Source organism: Aedes albopictus, chromosome 3 (assembly GCF_035046485.1).
Source record: "Aedes albopictus strain Foshan chromosome 3, AalbF5, whole genome shotgun sequence".
In the NCBI taxonomy this organism is placed as follows: Eukaryota; Metazoa; Arthropoda; class Insecta; order Diptera; family Culicidae; genus Aedes; species Aedes albopictus.
The window spans coordinates 276,356,781-276,378,564 of record NC_085138.1 but is presented as its reverse complement, the minus strand read 5'-3'; the positions used below and the strand labels follow the sequence as shown (position 1 = coordinate 276,378,564).

At 40.9% G+C, this 21,784-nt stretch overlaps 1 protein-coding gene across 4 annotated transcripts in view; it reads left to right on the top strand.

Moving 5' to 3' along the window:
• Positions 1-21,784, top strand: part of LOC109402320 (uncharacterized) — a 397,433-nt gene that overhangs the window by 32,668 nt on the left and 342,981 nt on the right. For 3 of the 4 annotated variants that reach the window (XM_062860908.1, XM_062860910.1, XM_062860909.1), the window contains exon 3: positions 19,335-20,223. The exons of the other annotated variant lie outside the window; for it this stretch is intronic. In XM_062860908.1, coding sequence (XP_062716892.1) covers positions 19,970-20,223 — 254 coding nt within the window. In that variant the 5' untranslated portion in view covers positions 19,335-19,969. The remainder of the gene's footprint in view (positions 1-19,334; positions 20,224-21,784) is intronic. 4 annotated transcript variants of the gene reach the window in all.

The following is a 21,784-nucleotide window of genomic DNA, read 5'->3' as shown; positions in this document are numbered from 1 at the left end:
CAAAATCAAAAATTTGGGTATTAGAGGGTTAAGCAAAATTACTGAACAAGATCAGTAGTTACAGAAACTGTAGTTTTATATCTACCATTCTACTGACCTACGACTACAATATGTCGAAAGAAAACTATCGCTTTTTCCTCGGTGCTTTCTTCTCACTTGTAAAGTCATCACTCAATTACTGGTAGTTGACTAATGCCTGCTGAGACTTTGAGCTACCAGCACCCGTAGCAAATCAAGACAAATTTACCTATCTGTTCGCGTATCTAGCTACATGCCTAATACGATTAATCATCTTTCACGAAAACCTTCGAATGCTTCGAGCAATTCCCTCAACGCGAGCCAACCGTGTCCGTTGAATTGGACTGTTGAGCACCCTCTTGCCAATAGCAATACCCTACTATCTCAAAACAGCTGGTGGTTGAACCTGGAATGTCTAGCACGACTGTCGGTAACTTTTATTTTCTACGTCGGTGGGTCGCGGAGTTTCATGGCCTTTCTACACCTTTTGCGGGCTCATCAAAAGCCGCTCCCTTAAGCCAAGTGTCCACTCTCTCACATGTCTGCTGGTGTGTCGGCCTGTGAAAAGAGCCATTGACTGTCCGCGGGCTCCCCGTAGTCGTCACTCTCCAACAACAGATCTTCATCGTTTTTCGCTTTCTTCACGCGCCCACCGTATAATCATGTTTTATTTCTTGCCTCGTTTTTTTTTTGGATGGTGCTCCAATTTCCAAGATGCATGGTCATCCGCTCAAGTGCAAGGTAATGTTTTGTAATTCAATTAAGTCTCTGTCCGCCGCCGATCACTCACTATGTAGCACAATAGTGAGAAGGTTGTTGTGGGCAACATTGGCGCGGAGTGAAAGAGTGATAAAGTCAACCTAAATAAAACCCGATCGATGTCGAATTGAGATCTAGGTCAGTTGCAATTTTATAAGGTTACAGATTTTTGACCCTTCTGGTGATGATCCCAGCTAAGTGGAAATTACAACGTTTAATGCTTTGACATCGATGTAAGCAACAATGTAAGCAACAAATTGACATTTGAATTGCCAAAAGAAATCCACTTGCTGCGGTGGGAATCGAACCCACAGCTCCCATTTCCCTAGACGACCCCTTCTTTACTCAAGGCTAAAGAACAAGTGGCTCCGTAGCTTGGAGAAAAGAAGTGCTACTTACTTAATTTCAGTCCTGGGCACCCACGGTGGTGCAGAGGGTTGAATAGGACAGATCGGTGAAGTACTAGATTTGTAGTAATGAGCTAAATTTTTGTATGGTGAGAAGGTCATTTCTCCGTTTCTGCAATGAAATGGTGCATAAAGCGTGGGTATTATGATTCCTTGCCTAATTTGATGCTGTTTGAGCAAAACTATGGGCAACAGTGTTGTTGTTTTCTCCATTTCTTACAACATAAACAACATAGTTATCCAAAGTTTTGCTCAAACAGCATCAAATTAGGCAAGGAATCATAATACCCACGCTTTTTGTGCCATTTCATTGCAGAAACAGAGAACTGATCTTCTCACCATACTAAAATTCAGCTCATTACTACAAATCTAGTACTACACCGAACGTGCCCCATTGAAAAACTTCCATCCAAGGCGATTGCCAGCCAGGTCAATTTTCTGTCGACTTGCTTGATTTCGTTGTGGAGGCTGCGCCGTAACGAGCCTCTGGGTTTGTCTCTGCTGCGATGTCCTTCAATCTAACGCTTGCTTGCAGATTTTGTTTTCGCCCCTGCGTAGAGTGTGGCCAATGCACCTCCACTTTCGCTCCCGAATTTCTGTCGCTATCGGCTATTGATGACATCGACGAAGGAGTTTCACGTTGGAGATCCAATGGGGCACGTTCGGTGTAGTACTAGGTTTGTAGTAATGAGCTGATTTTTTGTATGGTGAGAAGGTCAATTCTCCGTTTCTGCAATAAAATGGTGCAAAAAGCGTGGGTATTATGATTCCTTGCCTGAATTGACGCTGTTTGAGCAAAACTTTGGATAACTATGTTGTTTATGTTGCAAGAAATAGAAAAAACAACAACACTGTTACCCAAAGTTTTGCTCAAACAGCATAAAATTAAGCAAGGAAACATAATACCCACACTTTTTGCGCCATTTCATTGCAGAAACTGAGAATTGACCTTCTCACCATACTAAAATTCAGCTCATTACTACAAATCTAGTACTTCACCAATCTGTCCTATTGTGAGGCCACCATGCACGAATAATATACCACACGACCTGCGGCCGATAAGTGATCTCCACTGATACACACCAGGTTTCACTGGCGTACAGCAGCACAGCGACTCGCAAAAGCAGCTCTCGCCTTCTTGATCTGTGCACCTATGTCAATCTTGGTGCCACCATCGGCCGCTATTTGGCTATAGGATATTGGAAGCTTTCAACATTCTCCACTGATTGCCCAGGTACCGTAAAGCTGGAAGGGTTCACCGTGTTTACATCCAACGATTTGCTCTTGTTGACGTTGATGGTAGGAACTGCCGCTGAGGAGCGATTGGCAAGATCATCGAGCTTGCTCTGCATATCAGAGCTCCGTTGAGCTAGGAGAACAACGTCGCGTCGTTCATGGTAATGGACTTGTAGGATCTAAGACTTGATCGTAGTAGCCTTGTTATATATAATTGTCATATGCATCGTAATAATAAATCATTATTGTTCTAACCCCGACGTGAAAAGTCTACATTTGGCGACGAGGATAAATTCGCACCGATATCAAGCAAGAAGAAAGGACGAAAGGATCACCTGGATTTGGAGAACGAGTTCAAGATTGTCTTTGGAAGGGTGATTCCTTGATTCGTAGGTATACCTGCCAGTGATTGCTCTTAGGGTTGATGCCAGTAATCCTTACAGTTGGCCCGGATTCTTGGGGATGAAGTTTACCATGAGTAAGAGTCATTGCACTGAGCGAATACTCGTTGCTTATGTAAACCCCAGAATCTTAGGGATGGAACCAATTCGTGAAGGTATGGTCCCGGAGCAAGTTAAATGGTCTCGGTTGCTCTCAGGGATGATTGCAGCAATTCTGAAATGGGCCCCGGATTCTAAGGGATGCATTTTATAGCTAAAGAGAGTCCCTTCACTAAATGAAAACTTCCAGCAGCTATAAAACCCGGAATCTCAGGGATGATGCCTGTTCAAGAAGGTGTGCACCCAGAGCAACGCGATTACCGTGAGTCCCAGAGGCGATTCCTCGAGGGATGAAGCTCACAAGTTATGCGGAACCCATTATATGGGATGATAGTACGCTAAATAAAATGGACCCAGAGGCGATCCTCGAGGGATGAATCCACAGATCGGCGGAACCCAATTAAATTGGGATGAAGTACGCAGTTCTACTTGAAGTAGAATGAAAGGCGGAACCTTGTTGTTGGGATGGAGTACACTGATCTATAATAGTGGAACCCAGACAAAAGGATGAAGTACGCCGGGCCAAATCTGGCGGTATGATCTCAGCTATGAGAATTTTCAATGGACAACCACAAAAACGGAACCGAGGTCAATTTGTGAAATGACTCAGGAAAAGTCCTGGTATTTTTTAGGGATGGCTTTCTTATGTTCAATTCCCACAATAAAAAAAAAATATGCATGGTGAGCATTACGTGAAATTTTGTTTGTGGAATTAATCATTAGAAACCCGAAGTACAGGTAGTAAGGTCAATCCATTGAAAATCCCTAGTTGACTGCTGAGTGCTGAGTTGACTGTATACAATGTATACTATATTTTTATATTGAAGGCAAAGCAGCGAAGTCAAGACCGAAGCGAATGGATTAACTCCGAAATTACAGTCATATGGGAGAGGAACCACTGTGGATTTGATGGGTTACAAAAACGGAATAGCATGTCGCCACAATATAGCAGACTGGATTTGATCAAAAAGGCAGTAGGAAAAAAAAATAATGAGCTGACAGAACATCGAATGGATGGTGAGTTACTTATAATTTCTCTTGAATATCAGTCTAGTTTGAAAGTTATTGATAATATAAAATAGTAAGATAGATTATGTAAATCATCGTCTACGCAGAACAACAATATTTTGGGATTGTGTAGATATAACTTTAAATTTTAAAAAGTGAAGTGGTTTTATGTGTGACTCAAAATTGGAATGCTTGAAGTACTAAGACTGAACATTTTTTGAAAAGATGTCAGCGGGAAAAACAATTTATATTATGAATAATTCGCTGGTTTTCTGCAAATTATATTACTAAAAAAAAATAGAATGAAATTGTGATACATGCTTTGGGTATTTATTGCAGTAAAAAAAATGCATTTATCACACTACACATATTACAAAGATTCAAGCATTTTATCCAAGTATTTGAGGAAGTTTGGAGATGTGTCTCATCACTATGCAGTGTAAAACTATGTAGATTACAAACGTGATCAATGATATAATAAGAAAAGATGATTGAAGTTTGAAAAGTAAGAAATGTTATGCAGCAATCAATTATTTTATACGGTTATCATGGAGATTAGTTGACGTATATTAACTGCCTTCAAACCCTCGAAAGTTTCTCAATTACCTTTTCTTTTCGTTCAGTACACAATTAATCAATAAAGAAAAAAAAAACAAGCTGTAAATATGGCTACACATGATGATGGGTATTTAATACTTGTACTTTAGTCTGACACACATGCATTTATTGATTAGCGAAAATCTCATTGGTTTTGAGATTAAAATATCGTTCTTTCTCAGGAAGTCATGATGAATTATTATGCATTTCTATCAAGATACTTTATTGAGATGCAACTGAGATGATTTTTTTATAGGGCCCATATATCCGAGGCGGTAAACGCACGGGTATTCAGCATGACCATGCTGAGGGTGACGGGTTCGATTCCCGGTCGGTCCAGGATCTTTTCGTAAAGGAAATTTCCTTGACTTCCTTGGGCATAGAGTATCTTCGTGCCTGCCACACGATATACGCATGCAAAATGGTCATTGGCAGAGGAAGCTCTCAGTTAATAACTGAGAAGCAGGCTTTGTCCCAATGAGGACGTTACGCCAAAAAGAGTGAGATGATTTTTATAAAATAAAAATAATAAAAGGAAATATTTAGAAAAGATCGACATCAAACCTTTGTATTCAAATATGCAATTTTAAAATATTTACAGTTGGATGTTTTTTGAAAACTACGGTAAAAAAATAAATCAAATAATTTTATTATAACTGCCATTATTAAATATGTGCTGCTCATTAGTTAAAAAAATGTTGGAATTTGAGTTAAATAGGTGTAAAATCAATTTTTCATAACAAAGAGTTAGTATCAGTTACAATAGCTTTCAAGCAGTCAGTAGATCAACGCTGCATGAATAGTAGAATAGAGATCACTTTTGTTTGCAGTTGAAGAGCTTTCTTTCAAAGTTTTTAAATTAAACACTAGGCTTTGTGGAATAACTGTTTTTTAATAAATGTTAATATGTATGGTGTATCAAAATAGAAAATCAACTTATAATTTTATCAGCTTGGAATACTATTAGTAAGTTCTACCCAAGTTATCACAAAATATTTATTCCGCTTTGCGTGTCAATATATTGCTCTTAAAAGGCTGACATACCCCGTATTGACCGTGCAATAGTTCTCAAAAGCTTCCAGTTGATATTAGGTTGTTTGTACAGCAGTAAAAGTTAATAATATGAAATTTCAATGCAAACCAAAGTGGGAAAATAAATATAGTATCATCATAAGGGTTTAAGAATTATTACTATTTATCAACCAAGCCAAACTGATTCAAATATTAGTATAATTTCATAAAGATTCAAGGTTTGTAAAATCGGATAAGCGAGTTCACTTTCTTCGATGAATCAATTCTGAACATTAACAGATAGTGAAGTTTAATGAAGAAATGAAATTAAGGCATCGAAACCTCAAGGAAAAAAAAGGATGAGTATACATGATGCTTTCAAATATCAAGATTACCAGCTTATCAATATCTTTGTCAAGATAGTGCATCAAAGGTTCTATTTCTGTATCGTAAAAGTTTATGTTTAGATTCTTCTACATTGTATCCGCCATTTCAGATATTGACTGGTATCGAGACCACGACTGAAATAATCGGTAGATCAAAGAAACGGAACACGATCATCTTACTGGAAGGCTGCTTGAATTATGGACGCATTTCATACACTAACCGAAGGGAAGCCATCGACACATAGATGGTGCCATATGACATTACATGTTATATAGGGTGCCTGTACCAGTTATCGCACCACCTAAGAAAAACTATTTCTACAAAAATAAGAAGAAGACCGACGAATGTAAACAATAAGTCAAATGATTGATTAGTTTTCATACTTTTCAGGAAAAATATGAAAACGGAGCCAAAACTACTTTTAGTATTTATTACGGCGTGTGCCAATGATAGGAACCCTGTACCAGTTATGGACACATTTGTTAATTTGGGTTCCACTTCGCACTATTTACATGCATTCCTTATGGGATTTGCCATAACTGGTACACTATGGCGAAATAGGGTGCAAGGAGGCCGAAAAGTTAAGGAAAATGAATTATTTCTACCATAATTTGAGCAAATTGTGAAGTTTGAATGATTGCAATCATCTTTTGTGATCGTGATCTGTTGTTCACAAATTTTTTCTTGTTAATTTGTATCTTTAAAGGTTGAAAATCAACTATGGCGAATTTGAGGTACTATAGCCATAACTGGTACACTGAGCCTATTTTAATAACTTTAAGCAAAAAGTATGAAAGGGGGGAAAGATGTAGGATCTAAGACTTGATCGTAGTAGCCTTGTTATATATAATTGTCATATGCATCGTAATAATAAATCATTATTGTTCTAACCCCGACGTGAAAAGTCTACAGGACTGTTACAGCAACCCACGATTTGGTTCACGATCAATCGCATCTACCAGGATCTCGTCGATTACGATCAGGAACAGTAGCGGTGATAGTATACATCCTTACCTCACTCCAGCATCGACTCGACCTGGACGGGATCGGACAAAACACCGTTTTGCAGTACTCTGCACGAAAATGTCCTGTTCTGTGCTTCAATGAGGCCGATAATTTTTTCAGGGAGACCCTTGCGCCTGAGGGCTTCCCACATGTTTCCGTGATTGAGACGATCGAAAGCTTTTTCGTAACCAATGAACACCAGGTAGAGAGACTCTTGAAATTCATTGATTTGCTCAAGGGTGATACGGAGCGTGACAATATGGTCCACACAGCATCGTCCGGCACGAAATCCTGCTTGCCATTTGGAGAATTGCGTCTTCTCCTGTATCCGGTTAAGAATCACTTTGCAGAGGACTTTGAGAATGATACACAGTAACATGTTGCCCCGCCATATATCGCATACAATCAGGTCACCCTTTTTGGGTATCTTTACTAAGACGCCTTGCATCCAGTCGGCCGGAAATGTTGCGGTTTCCCATATGTTGCAGAAAAATTGAAGCAGTAGTTGTGCGGATACTAAGGGGTCAGCTTTGAGCATCCCAGCTGATATGCGATCGACCCCTGGGGATCTTTTCGATTTTATGATACGGATGGCTGTTTCTATCTCCTGCACTGATGGAGTGTCGATGTTGACACGGGTAATGCGTCGAACCCTTGGCGGATCATGCTGAGGTGTTGATAGCGTGACCGACACTTGAAAAAGGTTTCCAAAGTGCTTGAACCAGCGTTTCAACTGGTCAGCTGTGTCGGTCCGTAACTTTCCAGACGTGTCTTTCACGGGCGACGTTAAACATCGTAACATCGATGAGACGGATGTCGCCGGTGTTTGCGGCTTCCTCGCCTTCGTCGGCTAGGGAGTCCGCCTACGCTCTTTTGTCCCGGCTGCATGAGCGTTTCAGTTCCCTCTCGAGAGTCGAATAGCGCTGACGGGATACGGTTTTGGCTCCTCGTGGTTTCACTCGGTCTATCGCGGCTTTGGCGTTTCTTCGCTCCTCTATCTTCGTCCAGGTGTCATCTGTGATTCACAGCTTTCATTGGGTGTGCAGCTCACCGAAATGATTATCGCCGGTGGCGATGAAGACGTTCTAGATGGCGCTCCGTTGATCTTCTACGCTTCCACCTGCTGGAATATCCACAGCACGGTTCTCAAGCTCCTCGACGAAGGACCTTTTCACTGTAGCGTCTTCCAGTGGCGTGTGTTGAACCGGCGCCCGATTTTCTCCTTCTGTCGATGGATCAATCGGATCTTGCCGATTAGGGGATGATGGTCGGATGTAATGTCGGCGCTACGTTTGTTTCGCACATCAAGAAGGCTCTGTCACCATTTTCGGCTGATGCAGATGTGGTCGATTTGATTTTCCGTGACGCCATCACGGGAAACCCATGTCACTTTGTGCACTGGTCGATGAGGATAGAGCGATCCCCAAAACTCTGCAAAAAGCTTTTCGTTTTCGCTCATTTATTCGAGAACATGGCGTCCCATGACGTGCTCATAGTCAAAGTAGTCGAAACCAACATTCGCGTTGAAGTCGCCCACGAGGATCTTGATATCGGACCTTTCGGATTCTTGTCCACGACAGCACTCAGTTCACTGTAAACGTTCTTTTTGTCTTGCAATTCGGCAGCATCACATAAAACATCCTCCCGATTTCTATTCTGAATCTTCAAGGTCTCACCATTCCTCTAAATTGTGAGGTGATGCAATTACTTGTACCTATATGTGTTTTGCTTATGCTCACAGTTGCATGGATCACATCGCTTACCAAAGTGAATCCTTATATATGTAACTATCCATCCCTCCCTACCACCAAACACTCCTTCCCGTGACAACTGTGTAGGTCAGAGTAGTATAACAAACTAGCATTCCTTCCCTTCCCCAGTTGACCGTAAGGACGTAACCGGCACCGTTACTTACCTTACCGATCAGGCTAAGGCCGGGATGGCCTCTGTTGTACATAGTAGCCGCCTCCATTCCACTCGGTCCATGTCTGTTTGTCTCCAGTTCCGCGCTCTGCGTAGGGTCCGCAGATCGTCCTCCACTTGGTCGACCCACCTAGCTCGCTGCGCTCCACGTCTTCTTGTACCGGTCGGATGACTCTCGAGAACCACTTTAGTTGGGTTGCTATCCGACATCCTGATGACGTGACCCGCCCACCGTAGCCTCCCGATTTTCGCGGTATGGACGATGGTTGATTCTCTTAGCAGCTGATGCAGCTCGTGGTTCATTCGCCTTCTCCAAGTCCCGTCTTCCATCTGCACTCCGCCGTAGATGGTACGCAACACCTTCCGTTCGAAAACTACACGGGCGCGTTGGTCCTCTGCACGTAGGGTCCATGTTTCGTGCCCATAGAGAACGACCGGTCTAATCAGCGTTTTGTAAATAGTTAACTTCGTGTTACGGCGAACTTTATTCGATCGTAGAGTTCTGCGGAATCCAAAGTAAGCACGATTTCCTGCCACAATGCGCCTCTGAATTTCTCTGCTGGTGTCTCTGTCGGCGGTCTCCAGTGAGCCCAACTACACGAATTCTTCAATCGCCTCAATTTCATCACCGTCGATATAAATTCGGAGTGACGGGCGCGGTGATTCCTCCCTGGAGCCCTTTGTCATCATATACTTTGTCTTCGACACATTAATGACTAATCCGATTCGCCTTGCTTCACTCTTTAGTCGGATGTAAGTTTCCGCCATCGTCTCAAATTTACGAGCAATATCAATATCATCGGCGAAACCAAGCAGCTGAACGGACTTCGTGAAAATAGTTCCACTCGTGTTTATCCCCGCTCTCCTAACTACACCCTCTAAAAGCAATGTTGAACAGCAAGCACGAAAGACCATCACCTTGCCGTAACCCTCTGCGAGTTTCGAAGGGACTCGAGAGTGTCCCTGATACTCGAACTACGCACATCACTCGATCCATCGTCGCCTTGATCAATCGTATCAGTTTATCCGGGAATCCGTATTCGTGCATAATCTGCCATAGCTGTTCTCGATCGATTGTATCATACGTCGATTTGAAATCGACGAACAAGTGATGTGTGGGCACGTTGTATTCGCGGCATTTCTGCAACACCTGGCGGATGGCGAACATCTGGTCCGTTGTAGCGCGTTCACCCAAAAATATAGCCTGATATTGCCCCACGAACTCTCTTGCAATCGGTGATAGACGGCGGCATAAAATTTGAGGGAGTATCTTGTAGGCAGCGCTCAGTAGTGTGATCGCGCGGTAGTTCCCGCAATCCAACTTGTCGCCCTTTTTGTAGATGGGACACACGATACCTTCCATCCACTCCTCCGGTAATACTTCCTCCTCCCAAATCTTGGTAATGATCCAGTGTAGCGCTCTCACCAGTGCTTCTTCACCGTATTTTGGAAGCTCGCTTGGTAGTGAATCTGCTCCAGCGGCTTTGTTGTTTTTCAACCGGCCAACCTCCTCCTCAATCTCTTGGAGGTCAGGGACCGGAAGTCTTTTGTCCTGTGCACATATTCCTAGTTACCACGCCACATTCGGTACTTACAACGTCGCCATTAAGGTGCTCATCGTAATGCTGCCGCCACCTCTCGACCACCTCACGCTCGCTCGTGAGAATATTCCCGTGATTATCTCGACACATGTCGGCTTGTGGCACAAAGCCTCTGCGCGAGCGGTTCAGCTTCTCGTAGAACTTTCGTGTGTCCTTAGCGCGGTACAGCTCTTCCATCGCTTCGCGATCTCGTTCTTCCTGCTGGCGCTTCTTCATCCGGAAGACTGAGTTCTGCCTGTTCCGCGCCTGTCTGTAACGTGCCTCCTCGTACGGTGTTGCAGCATTCTCGTCCATGCCGCATTCTTCTCGTTTTTCAACTGTTCACATTCGCCGTCGTACCAGTCGTTCCTGTGTGCTGTAGCCGAGGTACTACCTATAGCGGATCGGATGTCCCTCCAGCCATCTTCAAGTGTAGCTGCGCCAAGCTGCTCTTCCGTTGGTAGGGCCACTGCTAACTGCTGCGCGTAGTCTTGAGCCACTTCTACGTTACGAAGTTGCTCGATGTTGAGCCGCGGCGTTCGACTTCGACGCGTGTGATAACTGTCGAAAGTTTTGAGCGCATGCATACAGCGACTAAGTAGTGATCCGAATCTATTTTTGCACTGCGGTATGTGCGGACATTGGTTATATCCGAGAAGAATTTACCGTCGACTAGAACGTGGTCGATTTGGTTTTCTGTTTGATGGTCGGGTGATCTTCAGGTGGCTATGTGGATATCTTTGCGGGGGAAGAAGGTGCTTCGGACTACCATAGGGGTGGTGGGGGTAAAGTGGACAGGTGGGGTAAAATGGACAGGGTACAGTTTCATGGCTTTTATTGTTTTTCAAAATGTTTCAACGATTGAAGCTTATGCCTAAGCATGAATCATTATACTTTTGCTGATCTTGAACATTAAAATCAAATAAACCTCTTCAAGATGACAAAAATGTTAAAAATCACGTGAAAAATCGGAAATGATGTAAAATCTGCTTATAATTGCTAAGGTTTTCTCGTAAGTTATTTTCAAATAATTACAAGTTTTACACCCTAAACCAATAAAGTCCACGTAGAAGAATATATTCGACCGAAAAAAAAATTTTGGTTTTGTAAAAAAAAAAGTTTTGGAAATATTTTTAACAAAATCAGACCGTGGGGGTAAAATGGACAATCGGTTCAAATTTCACCAAAATTTCATATTTTTTTTTGCAAACTTCAGAATCATCAGCCGTCATACCCATCGTGAAATAATTGAAGTTAAAAGTTGTAAAAAAATATTTTATGTCAACAAAATATAATTTTCATCCAAAACAGTGCTTGCTTTTTACTCTATTTTTACAATAATTATTTAAGTGTGTTTCAAAGTTTGTATTAAAAGTTTGAAAACAACAAAATAAAGGTATCGTATGAAATTTGATAGTTTGGATTTTAAAATATAGAAACAATATGCTGTTATATAACTTTTAACGACTTGTTCATTTTACCCCATCGATTGTCCATTTTACCCCCACCAATTTTTTTCACGCTATTTTGATGCACGATTTGGTGAAGAAAATAATCAAAGAAAACAATATTTTTTAAATGCAACCCCTTACAAGATTTCTAGAGTATATCATTTCCTTCCATGTTACTCGGAAAAGCAGATGGATTTTGCCGCATTCCCGCGGGAAACGATCAAAATGCTTAGGCTGTCCACTTTACCCCCACCACCCCTACCACGGGAGGCTGCAAAGTTTACGCATCGCTGGCCGTTATCATTCGATACGGCGTGCAGGCTGTTTGGCCCGATTACCGGTCTGTACATTTCCTCCCTTCCTACCTGCGCGTTCATTTCGCCGACAACGATTTTCACGTCACGCGGCGAGCAACTATCGTATGTTTGCTCTAACTGCGCGTAGAACGCTTCTTTCTCGTCATCAGGTCTCCCTTCGTGTGGGCAGTGGACGTTGATGATGCTGTAGTTGAAGAAACGGCCCTTAACTGTCAGCATGCACATCCTTGCGTTGATCGGCTGCCACCCGATCACACGTTGTCGCATCTTGCCCAACACTATAAATCCTGTTCCCAGTTGGTGGTGCCACAGCTTTGGTAGAAGGTAGCCGCTCGATGCCCGCTTTTCCACACTTTCTGTCCAGTCCAACAAAGTTCCTGCAACGCCACGATGTCGAAGTTGCGGGGATGTAGTTCGTCGTAAATTATCCTGTCACATCCTGCGAAACCTAGTGACTTGCAATTTCGTCGCGTGGGTTTTTGCCGATTGTATCGAGTCGTATTTTCTCCTATGTTATTCGCAATGGGGATTTTTACGGGTGGCTTATTGGGCCTACGCCAATACTCCTGTCTCGCCGGAGGGCCATCATGCCAGTTCTGTTTAACGTCCCAACCAACACTAGGACGACCACACTGATGGGGCTACCACCTTGGATCTAGCTGGGCGTGGGGCAGTGTTTCTTGCTCAGCCGCTGGATGCCAGAACAGACGCTGTTTGAGCCGCACCTCCTTGGTGAACAGACGCTCGGGTCGTACCTCCTCAATCTAGCTGAAGTCAGAAGGACAACAGTGTCCAGGCTGCACTCAGCTAAGCACACAACTCTTAGCTGGCGGTCTTTGTCATCGCTTGACGCGTGGAAGCATGTGGTAGGAACTTGTGAGAACCAAAGCTATATTGGACGCTCTCCTTATCGACTCGCCGTTTTGCAGCCCTGACCGGCGCCGTTATTGACCCAATAAAGTTAGAACTCTCGGAACGTGTACATTGAGAAGTTTGTGCTAATCCAAGCCTGTTCTGTTAGTTCTCTGTCCAATTTCGTTAGCTCTGGTCAGTCACGGAGTAGCAATTACGAAGTGTACGGTCACCAATGCTCATTTTTATTTAAAGTGTGACTTCGTTGAGCCATAGGTTATAATTAAACTATAATTCGAATATAGAGTACACAAACAATATTGCACAAGAACCTTAACTCACCATTACCAAAGTTATTGGGCATCCTTGTTTTCACAAGTACATATATTCACTACTTATTTTACAATATATTTTGTATGGATAATAGTCTATGAGGGGGAGTGGAAGGGGGGGGGGGTCATAAATGGTCAAAAATGAGTTCACATAGTTAATGAACAGCGCCAAATTTATTATCCGTCGAAGGACTATGACACTGATCTATATTTATCGCCCCTCTTATGAACCAGTTGCGATTCCATTAATCATTGCATCGACGTTGAAGATTTGAAGGAGAAGAGGTTGGTGTTTCCCATTAATAATCTAACATGCAGTCGGCAAAATTAATCTTCGAGTAGATATAGATATATGTATGTCGTGGCTACAAGAGAAAGGTACATCGAGAGAGATCTTAAAAACAGAACCATTACCAAGCCTACCCTGCGCAGTCGAATTGTTCGTCCAAAGTTAATCTAGTGTGCTGCACTAAGCCGAGCTCTGCTGGCTGACCAACGCAACTGCATGTACTGTGGATGTACGACGCGATAAGCTCAGCTCAATCCTACTCATGAATGTCGAGCATTAGGTAAGGTAAGGTACGCTCACCCTTCAAGCGCGGCGATGCACTGATGGTCGCTGATGATCAGCCACGATTTACAGGAAATTACCTGTAATTGGATGGGTCTGTTATAATGGGAATCATAACACATAACCGAGCTGACCAACTTAGTGGAAGGATGGTATAGACAGGTTTGAGTTTCATCCCGGGGGAATGCGAGAGGCAATTGATCGCGATATCAGCATTTACGTCGGCATGGTACATTTAAGGTTCACTATTCCTGTACTTTGAATATGAAGTGTGTTAATGTTTTCAATTTACATTGCAACTGATTGTATTTATGCATAGATGATAACGCAAATCACAAAGGATTTTTTTAACTTATAACGCCAACAAATTTGTTGGAAGCCTGTACGAGTGAACAACTTTCACTATCATTTATATGTCGAACACTGAAACTTGTTTCGAATTCTTCAACTTATTAGCCGTATAAGGAAGAGTGTAAATTTATCTTATTCGAGTAAGTGCATCATAGGGTGCTTGGAGTTATTATGTACTTGACACCCTTTACTCATCATTTCTTCAGTAGAAGGTCAATTTAAAATTTACAAAAAAAAACACCGTCTAGTACAATATAATGATGCATACGGCCTGCGTCAACATGGACAATCGTTAGTTCCAATCGGTTGATTGCATCTGAGCTTTCAACTTGCTTAGCTTACGTATGATGGAAATGTGTGATGGGATAATTGATACTAATTTTACGGTGTCTACAACAATTAGGCATCTTTTGAGTTTGGATAATGTTCAATACGAGGTTCAATTATAAATTATCAAAAGCAACAAATATTCGAGAGGTACATAGTACAACGTTGTCTATTTAAATTGTGGATATACATAGTAGTAAATCAAGAGAGCTCATATAGTCACAGCTGAAAAGGCGTGGGTTAGCATGGGACAGAAATAGTTATTTATGTAACGAGTTGCAAAATGATGATTTTTACAGCACGAGTCGTACATATGACGAGTGCTGTAAAAATCGAGTTTTGCAACGAGTTGCATACGACATTTTTTGCAATGAGAAAAAAAAATCACTTTATTATGACCTTTTGATCAGTATCATCATGCTTCTTGGTGGTTAAACGGTATCACCCACGTGTTCCATCAAGCTAGACGCAAAACTTGAATCAAGCAAGCTGTGCTATAACCGTCACAGTTTTTCAAGCTCTTAATGTCGAAACGCAGGTAGTTGTCCTGTAACCTGCAAGCTCAGGGATTAAGGGGGTAAGGGATCTTCAGGGTCGTAATTGTGGTTTTGAGCTGTTTCTCGTTTCTCGGGAAGGCTATCTGTTGGAAGCACTGATGTGAGCAGGAGTAATAATAGTTGCGATGGCCAATAAAGGGAACACACACACAAAAATGGATAAAGCAAATGACACAAAAGTGGTACCGAACAAGATCTTAACAAACTTTCACTTAATGGGGAGATACTGGGACGTCGAGGCTTGATGGTTACTTTTTAACCCGGAAAACGAACAAATAACAAAAGTAGTGGAAAAACAATTAAATAGACATTTACTCCTCAAAAGAACTTGATTTACGGCAATTTTCTTACAAATATTTACAATTTTATTATTGTGACGTCACATGTTCTTTGGTGGTTCTACTTGCGGTTTTTAGTTGTTGTGGGACGGTTCGGGAACTACTGTCGTTGGATGGTGGTTGACTGGCTTGTCGGGAATAGACGAGCGGGTGATCAGTCCGCTCATCTTTTGGTTGGTGATGATTGGGGTCTCGGCATACGGCAGTCGGATTCATTGGTGTCCTCCGACTCGACTTATTGGCCAAGATGGCGGCTTGGAGCTGTCGACGGCCTATTGAGGGGACTGGTCGTCGCTATGGCGGATTCTGCTGGATGGTTTGCACAAACGGTCTTCGAGCGCGCACTATTGAACCGGATGACTCGCGGTTCCGTGGTTCTGGCAAAGAAAGGCCACAAAATAAAAAGAAAAGAAAAGGCCCAATGTCTGGACCTAACAACCAGATTTTAGACTTTCCGACGTTCACCAAAATTAACCACCACAAATCTTCAAGTTCACAATTTTAACCCCTAAATTACCTTTTCTTGTAGATATTCTTCTTAAATTTGTTGTTCTTTGTACATTAACTGTTTATGTTGTTTGTCTTGCATGAAAACCAACGTATTCGTAGTACTAACACATTTGCTTTTAACAGACTAACAAATATTCTAACCACTAATAATGCTTGGCAAAATTACTAACGGCTAACAAAGAGAAAAAAAACACTAATTAATAATTCTTCCACTAACACGAGGTTTTAACTAATCACACTAACCTCAATTTCTACTAACAAACTACACACGCGCGCACTACTATTACGTTCCAGCATTTGCCGCAAAAAGAGAACGATTGCTTCGACGCTTGGCGTTTTTATAGGCGACGGTACAAATATTTAACATTTATTTTATGTTCAACATTTATGTTTTAATATTTTGTGTCACACCCTATTTCATTAATGAGGTGTGCACCATCTATCGGCGAGTATAAAAAGGGCGAGGTAATGTTTTGCCCCGGTCTTCAAACTACTCGACCTCAGTGACACTCGCAACATGACAGCTGCATATGAGAGTGCGACACACTCATACACTCACACGCTTACCATGAGTGCCACAGACCCGAAGTTTAATGGGGAATATTTACCAGGGGCGTATTGAGGGGGAATCTAGGAAAGGAAATTGGGAAAATTTATAATTGTGGTGGAGCCACAAGACTACCTTGGAACCAACGGTTACAGTCCAAACAATTGCATTATGATTCATAATGCAACCCAAATGAGCTGCATTATGAATCATAATCATAGGCGCCAACTTGTGACGTAGTTGGGGGGGCGAAGCTCTCCAAAATTGGTCAAAATTCAACTTTTTTCAGCTCAGTGCACTAGTTTTTACGTAAATATGCCTAAACTAGGTGAACTGCGTCGATATTTTCCGAATTTAATTGATTTTGAGAGGCCTCGCCCCCCCCAACTACGTCACAAGTTGGCGCGTATGATCATAATCCAACTGCTTTTTATAGTGAGAAAAAGTAGGCCGTAGTGACACTAAAACGGCAAGTATAAAATTCAATATTATAGTGCCAAGTTGCAAAAAATACATTTCATTCCTGTACTCTTTTTGAGCCCTCATAAATTGTGCAAAATTCCAGCTCGATCAGAGATATATTAGCGCCAACCGTTTTTAATTTTTATACGTTTACCATGGGAGAAATATTTTTTTCAAAGAAAAATCGGCACAGTTTACTCATTAACTCCTGAAAGTAGCATGGACATTTTACGAAGAATCAACACTTCGAAGACTGCAAAACGATTTAAGGCATGTGTAAAAAGTTATTGACCGAAAACAGAAAAGCATATTGTTATGCTGTTTAAGGTGGTCTAAGATGTAAAGAATAGCAATAAACAAGAAAATTTCGTCATTTTATCGATCGAGTAAGACTCAATAACGTTTTCCACGAACGTCGCACTTATGGGATCAAGGGGTGACCCCTAGCGAATTTCTTTGAAGAAATAAATTTTCTCCATACTAAGTCGTATGAAAATTGGAAACAAGGCGTGCGCTGAAATATAGCTTCTTTGATCGAGCTGAAGTTTTGCAAAGTTTATATGGAAGAAAAATGAAACTCAAAAAGCATACAGGAGCGAGAGTTTTCCCATTAAAAAAAACAATCCCATATAACCATGTCAATGCTGAGGGTGACGGGTTCGATCCCGGTCGGTCCAGGAACTTTTCGTACCGTAATCCGGGGTAACATTGATCATTTTATTCGATCTTTCTTTGATAGTTTTCTAGTATAAGCAAGTGTTACATATGATTTTGAAACCAGTACTGGAACTCTTAGTACGTGTTAAGCTGCTCCAGAAAGTATACCGAAGCTTCTAAAGATGATGGCTTCCTTATCTTGATTTGGGGTAACATAGACCACCTAAGTGAAAAATAGTCGTTTGTGTTGAAATACCCTTACTTAGATACTAAATTTAAAGCCTCTGATCTCGAAAGTGTTGCCCAAATTCTTACAAGTTATGTTACTTTTTGAGTTATTTTAGAATTGAAACTCTGCGAACCATGATAAACGTCTAAAGGTATTGATTTAAACTTTCAGGACGCGCGCCATCAAGCAAACGAAACTGCACCGTGTTCGCGCTGTATACGCCGCCGAGCGAAGTTTTTTGGTAGTGTTGTACTTTTCACAACAGCGCGCGACCTGATGTGTTAAGGACTAACTTTAATCAATCGTCTATTTTAAAGAAAAATGCACATTTAGGACACAGAATATCTTCGTGCTTGACAATGCCAAGTTGGCATATCATGGGCATTGACAGAGGAAGCCTTCAGTTATTAACTATGGAAGTGCTCATGGAATACTCGAGTAGCAGGCTATGCTCAAGTTTGGAGGTCTGAGTATCATTTTCTAGAGCACTCAACTGATCTCAAATTTTTATGGGACTTTCATAATAAGTTGATATTTTATCAGTAAAAAAAATATTTTGATCGAAGCAAAACTCTTCCTAAAACTACTGTTACAGAAAAAAGCATTTTTTATGTAAATTAACGATTTTAAGTGAACAGTTTATTTATTTATTTTATACGAAATTTGCGATAATTTTGAAAATTTTGCATCGGTAATTTCTTCAAATAAAATGTGAAATCAAAATGTGATCTAAAAGCTTAGACGCAATACCTTTTTTTGGTATGATACCTGACTTCAGTATGCTGCAATTATGCACCAGTTATTCATTTCTGTTCGGGTTATAGAACACTAAGCAGACATTGGGGACGTTACGCCAAACAGAAAAAGAAGAAGGAGTAAAGGAAGGAAAGAAAATTGAGAATTAGAAGAGTAAAGAGAATTTTTATTAAGACATAACATTTGTTTCAAAATAAAATATATACACAACACGACATGCTTGCTCGTATCTGAGTTCCTAACATATTTCTATAAGACTATTACGACCAAACTTCCATTACGCAAATTGCGTTTACCTAATAAAAGCATCAGACAAGCACTAGGTTTAAGTTGCAGCTCTACTCGATTCTCCGGAAATCATTACCCTGGTGAGTTTGCTGCTTTCAATGACCGAATATGTAAGCAACGACTCAGGAAAGCCTTTCTGCAGTCAATCAGTTTGATGGCGTTAACACCAGAATGATTGACCCCCATCATCATTCCGCAACCCCATGTGCTCAAAAGATATTGGCAACCTCCTAGCCGGTTTCCGGTGCCACCCATAATCTTTCTAGCCGATAAATGCGCTCAACGTAATCTAATTTAATTTGAAGTTGCAGAATCACTAATCATTTCCTATGTACTTCTCTTCCCAATACATCATTAGGCATCTCCCAGCAGTGAACATTGGGCGAAGGTGGTCGCTCGAATGAGGCAGAAACAGTAATCGGCTTGAAGTAGAAAATTTGATGGCATCGGAGCGTGTAAGCATATCTTGAGGCACTACCGCTGATCGGAAGCAAAAAAATAACCTCACTTGGGTGTGGATCATAGACGCGCTGACGGTGCGCCGTGTTGCTCGAGACTTCGATAGCTAATGGTGCCGAGTGCCTTGTGCCGTCGAAGAAAGGAGAAAAACCTAAAGCAAAGTGAAATTTCCTCGAGCAAAACAAACCAAGCAAAAGATCCAGCATTCGATCAGAATTAATGTGATCATTCGGTACTTGACAGGAAGCCCTCAAGCGCTGGCGGGTGACTCTAGAATAATTTGTAGATCGTAAATTTGAAGTGATTCAATAACGAACAAGCGGAAAAAAAGGCGTATAATTGGTTACGAGCACTGCGAAGAAACCCATAAGTTAGTGATGAAACTGATTAGAACTACGAGCGGGTTTTTGAAGAGCTCATTCATGCTGTGCCAAACAAGAAGGCAAGTGTTCTGCGCGACGTGAGTCTTCAAGAAAGAATAAATTAATTGGAAATTCAGGTGGCTGGGCAGACAATTGGCGCGATCAATTCAAGATGGGAAACGCGATAAGTAGTGCTAACGAATCAACGCTGCCCCGAAGGCAACCGCAGTATTATAGTGATTGTAACGGAAAACGGTGCTGTTACGAGACTGGGGCAACCAACACGGGATCCAGGAGCAGCCGCCAGAACCAACAACAGCAACAACAACAACAGAACCCAGAAAATTCACGAATGCTTTTTCTGCTTTATTTAATTCACCGTACCTGGAATGTCGTGGTTGACAGCGTCGATCAAAAAGGCAAAAAGTGAGTATGAGTTTCAGCTTCATATAATGAAAATCATCTTTTTTATTGTCGTACAAATTGATACACACGTTTTTACAATTCAATGATTTTTTTGCACAAATAGGGTTTATACACATGGCGTTTACTCTGGGTTTTGGATATTCTCAGAATAGACAGGTCTCCATGCAGGCCCGGATTTAAGGGAGCAAGTGCCATGGGCTTTCCAATTAGGAAGGCCCTTCAAAAATCCCGAAGTATCTATTTGTTTTCTACGGAACCACATAAAAGGCACTATAATAGACGTTTACATGTTCTGATGCAGTTATAATTGGGTTCTTTAAGGAAACTCAGATTAATTTTTGTAATAAATTGATTTTCATTTGAACCAAAATAAATGATTCTTGGTGCAGTACTAGATAATTGCACTCTTTTCAGTACCGTAAAATGGGATGTTAAGAGACGGACAAATTGTTCGTCCCCATTTATTCATGGGTTCTACTTCTTAAAACTTTCAGGAAAAGCAGTCTGATCATTGTCTTGCTACATGCTACGCATATAGATTACAATATTTGATGATTTTTTGGAAAAATTTTAGATATTTAACAACATGTGCGAATTTTAAGAAAATATAATAATGTTATGTTAAGGAACTTGAGGAAGTAAATGTAAAAGTTCTTATATTTCAAAGAAAGATAAAAATTGATTTATTGTAAACAGTGACTGTAATGCTTCTAGAACATCGCCGAAAAAGATTATCATGGTCCTGAAGGTGCATGAACAGTTTCAATGTCATCTATCTTTGTACATTTTTTTTTTGGTAAAGCCTCGAAATCTGAAAAAAATACCGTCAATTGTACCTGAGTGGCTTCAATTTTCAACAAACTAATCTATAATCTATATTATACCCGGGTAGAGCGAAATGGCAAACGAAGGGCAAATTTTACCATTAAAATAGAATGTTTGAATGGCAAAACTTGATATTAGTTTGTTTGAAATAAGAGTTAAAATAACAAAAATAATAACTAAATTTCTATGGCATAACAACTAAAGAATAACTGATTATGCTATTGTAATAACAAAATAATAGCAAAAAGAATGTCAAAATAATAACATATTTTAATATGATGGTAAATTATGTTATTGTTCTGATATTAAGGCTGATAGTATAATAGTAATATTTGTTATTATGTTATTATACTATTCAATAATAACTCGCCAATTACAAGTTTTACAATGATCGTATGTTTTGTAGTTTATGTGTCATCCTGAGCTATTCATAAACAACTAAATAATTGCAAATTTAGATATGATGGTAAAATTTGTTATTCTTTAGTTATTGGTTTGTTATTGACCTCTACCCGGGTAGCTATAATCTATTATTTACTATTTAGAGTTACCAAATTGATCAGTTCAGACTGACCAACAGGTTGTAAACTAAGGATGTGTATTGACAAATTTTTGTTCACTTAAAAACTCTTTTATATTGTAATGTTTTATATGCAAGCATCATTTGATTGGCCAGTGTGTAAACTATTCAATGCTGATATTTCTACTCTGGAGCATCGCTGATTGGTCATATTTT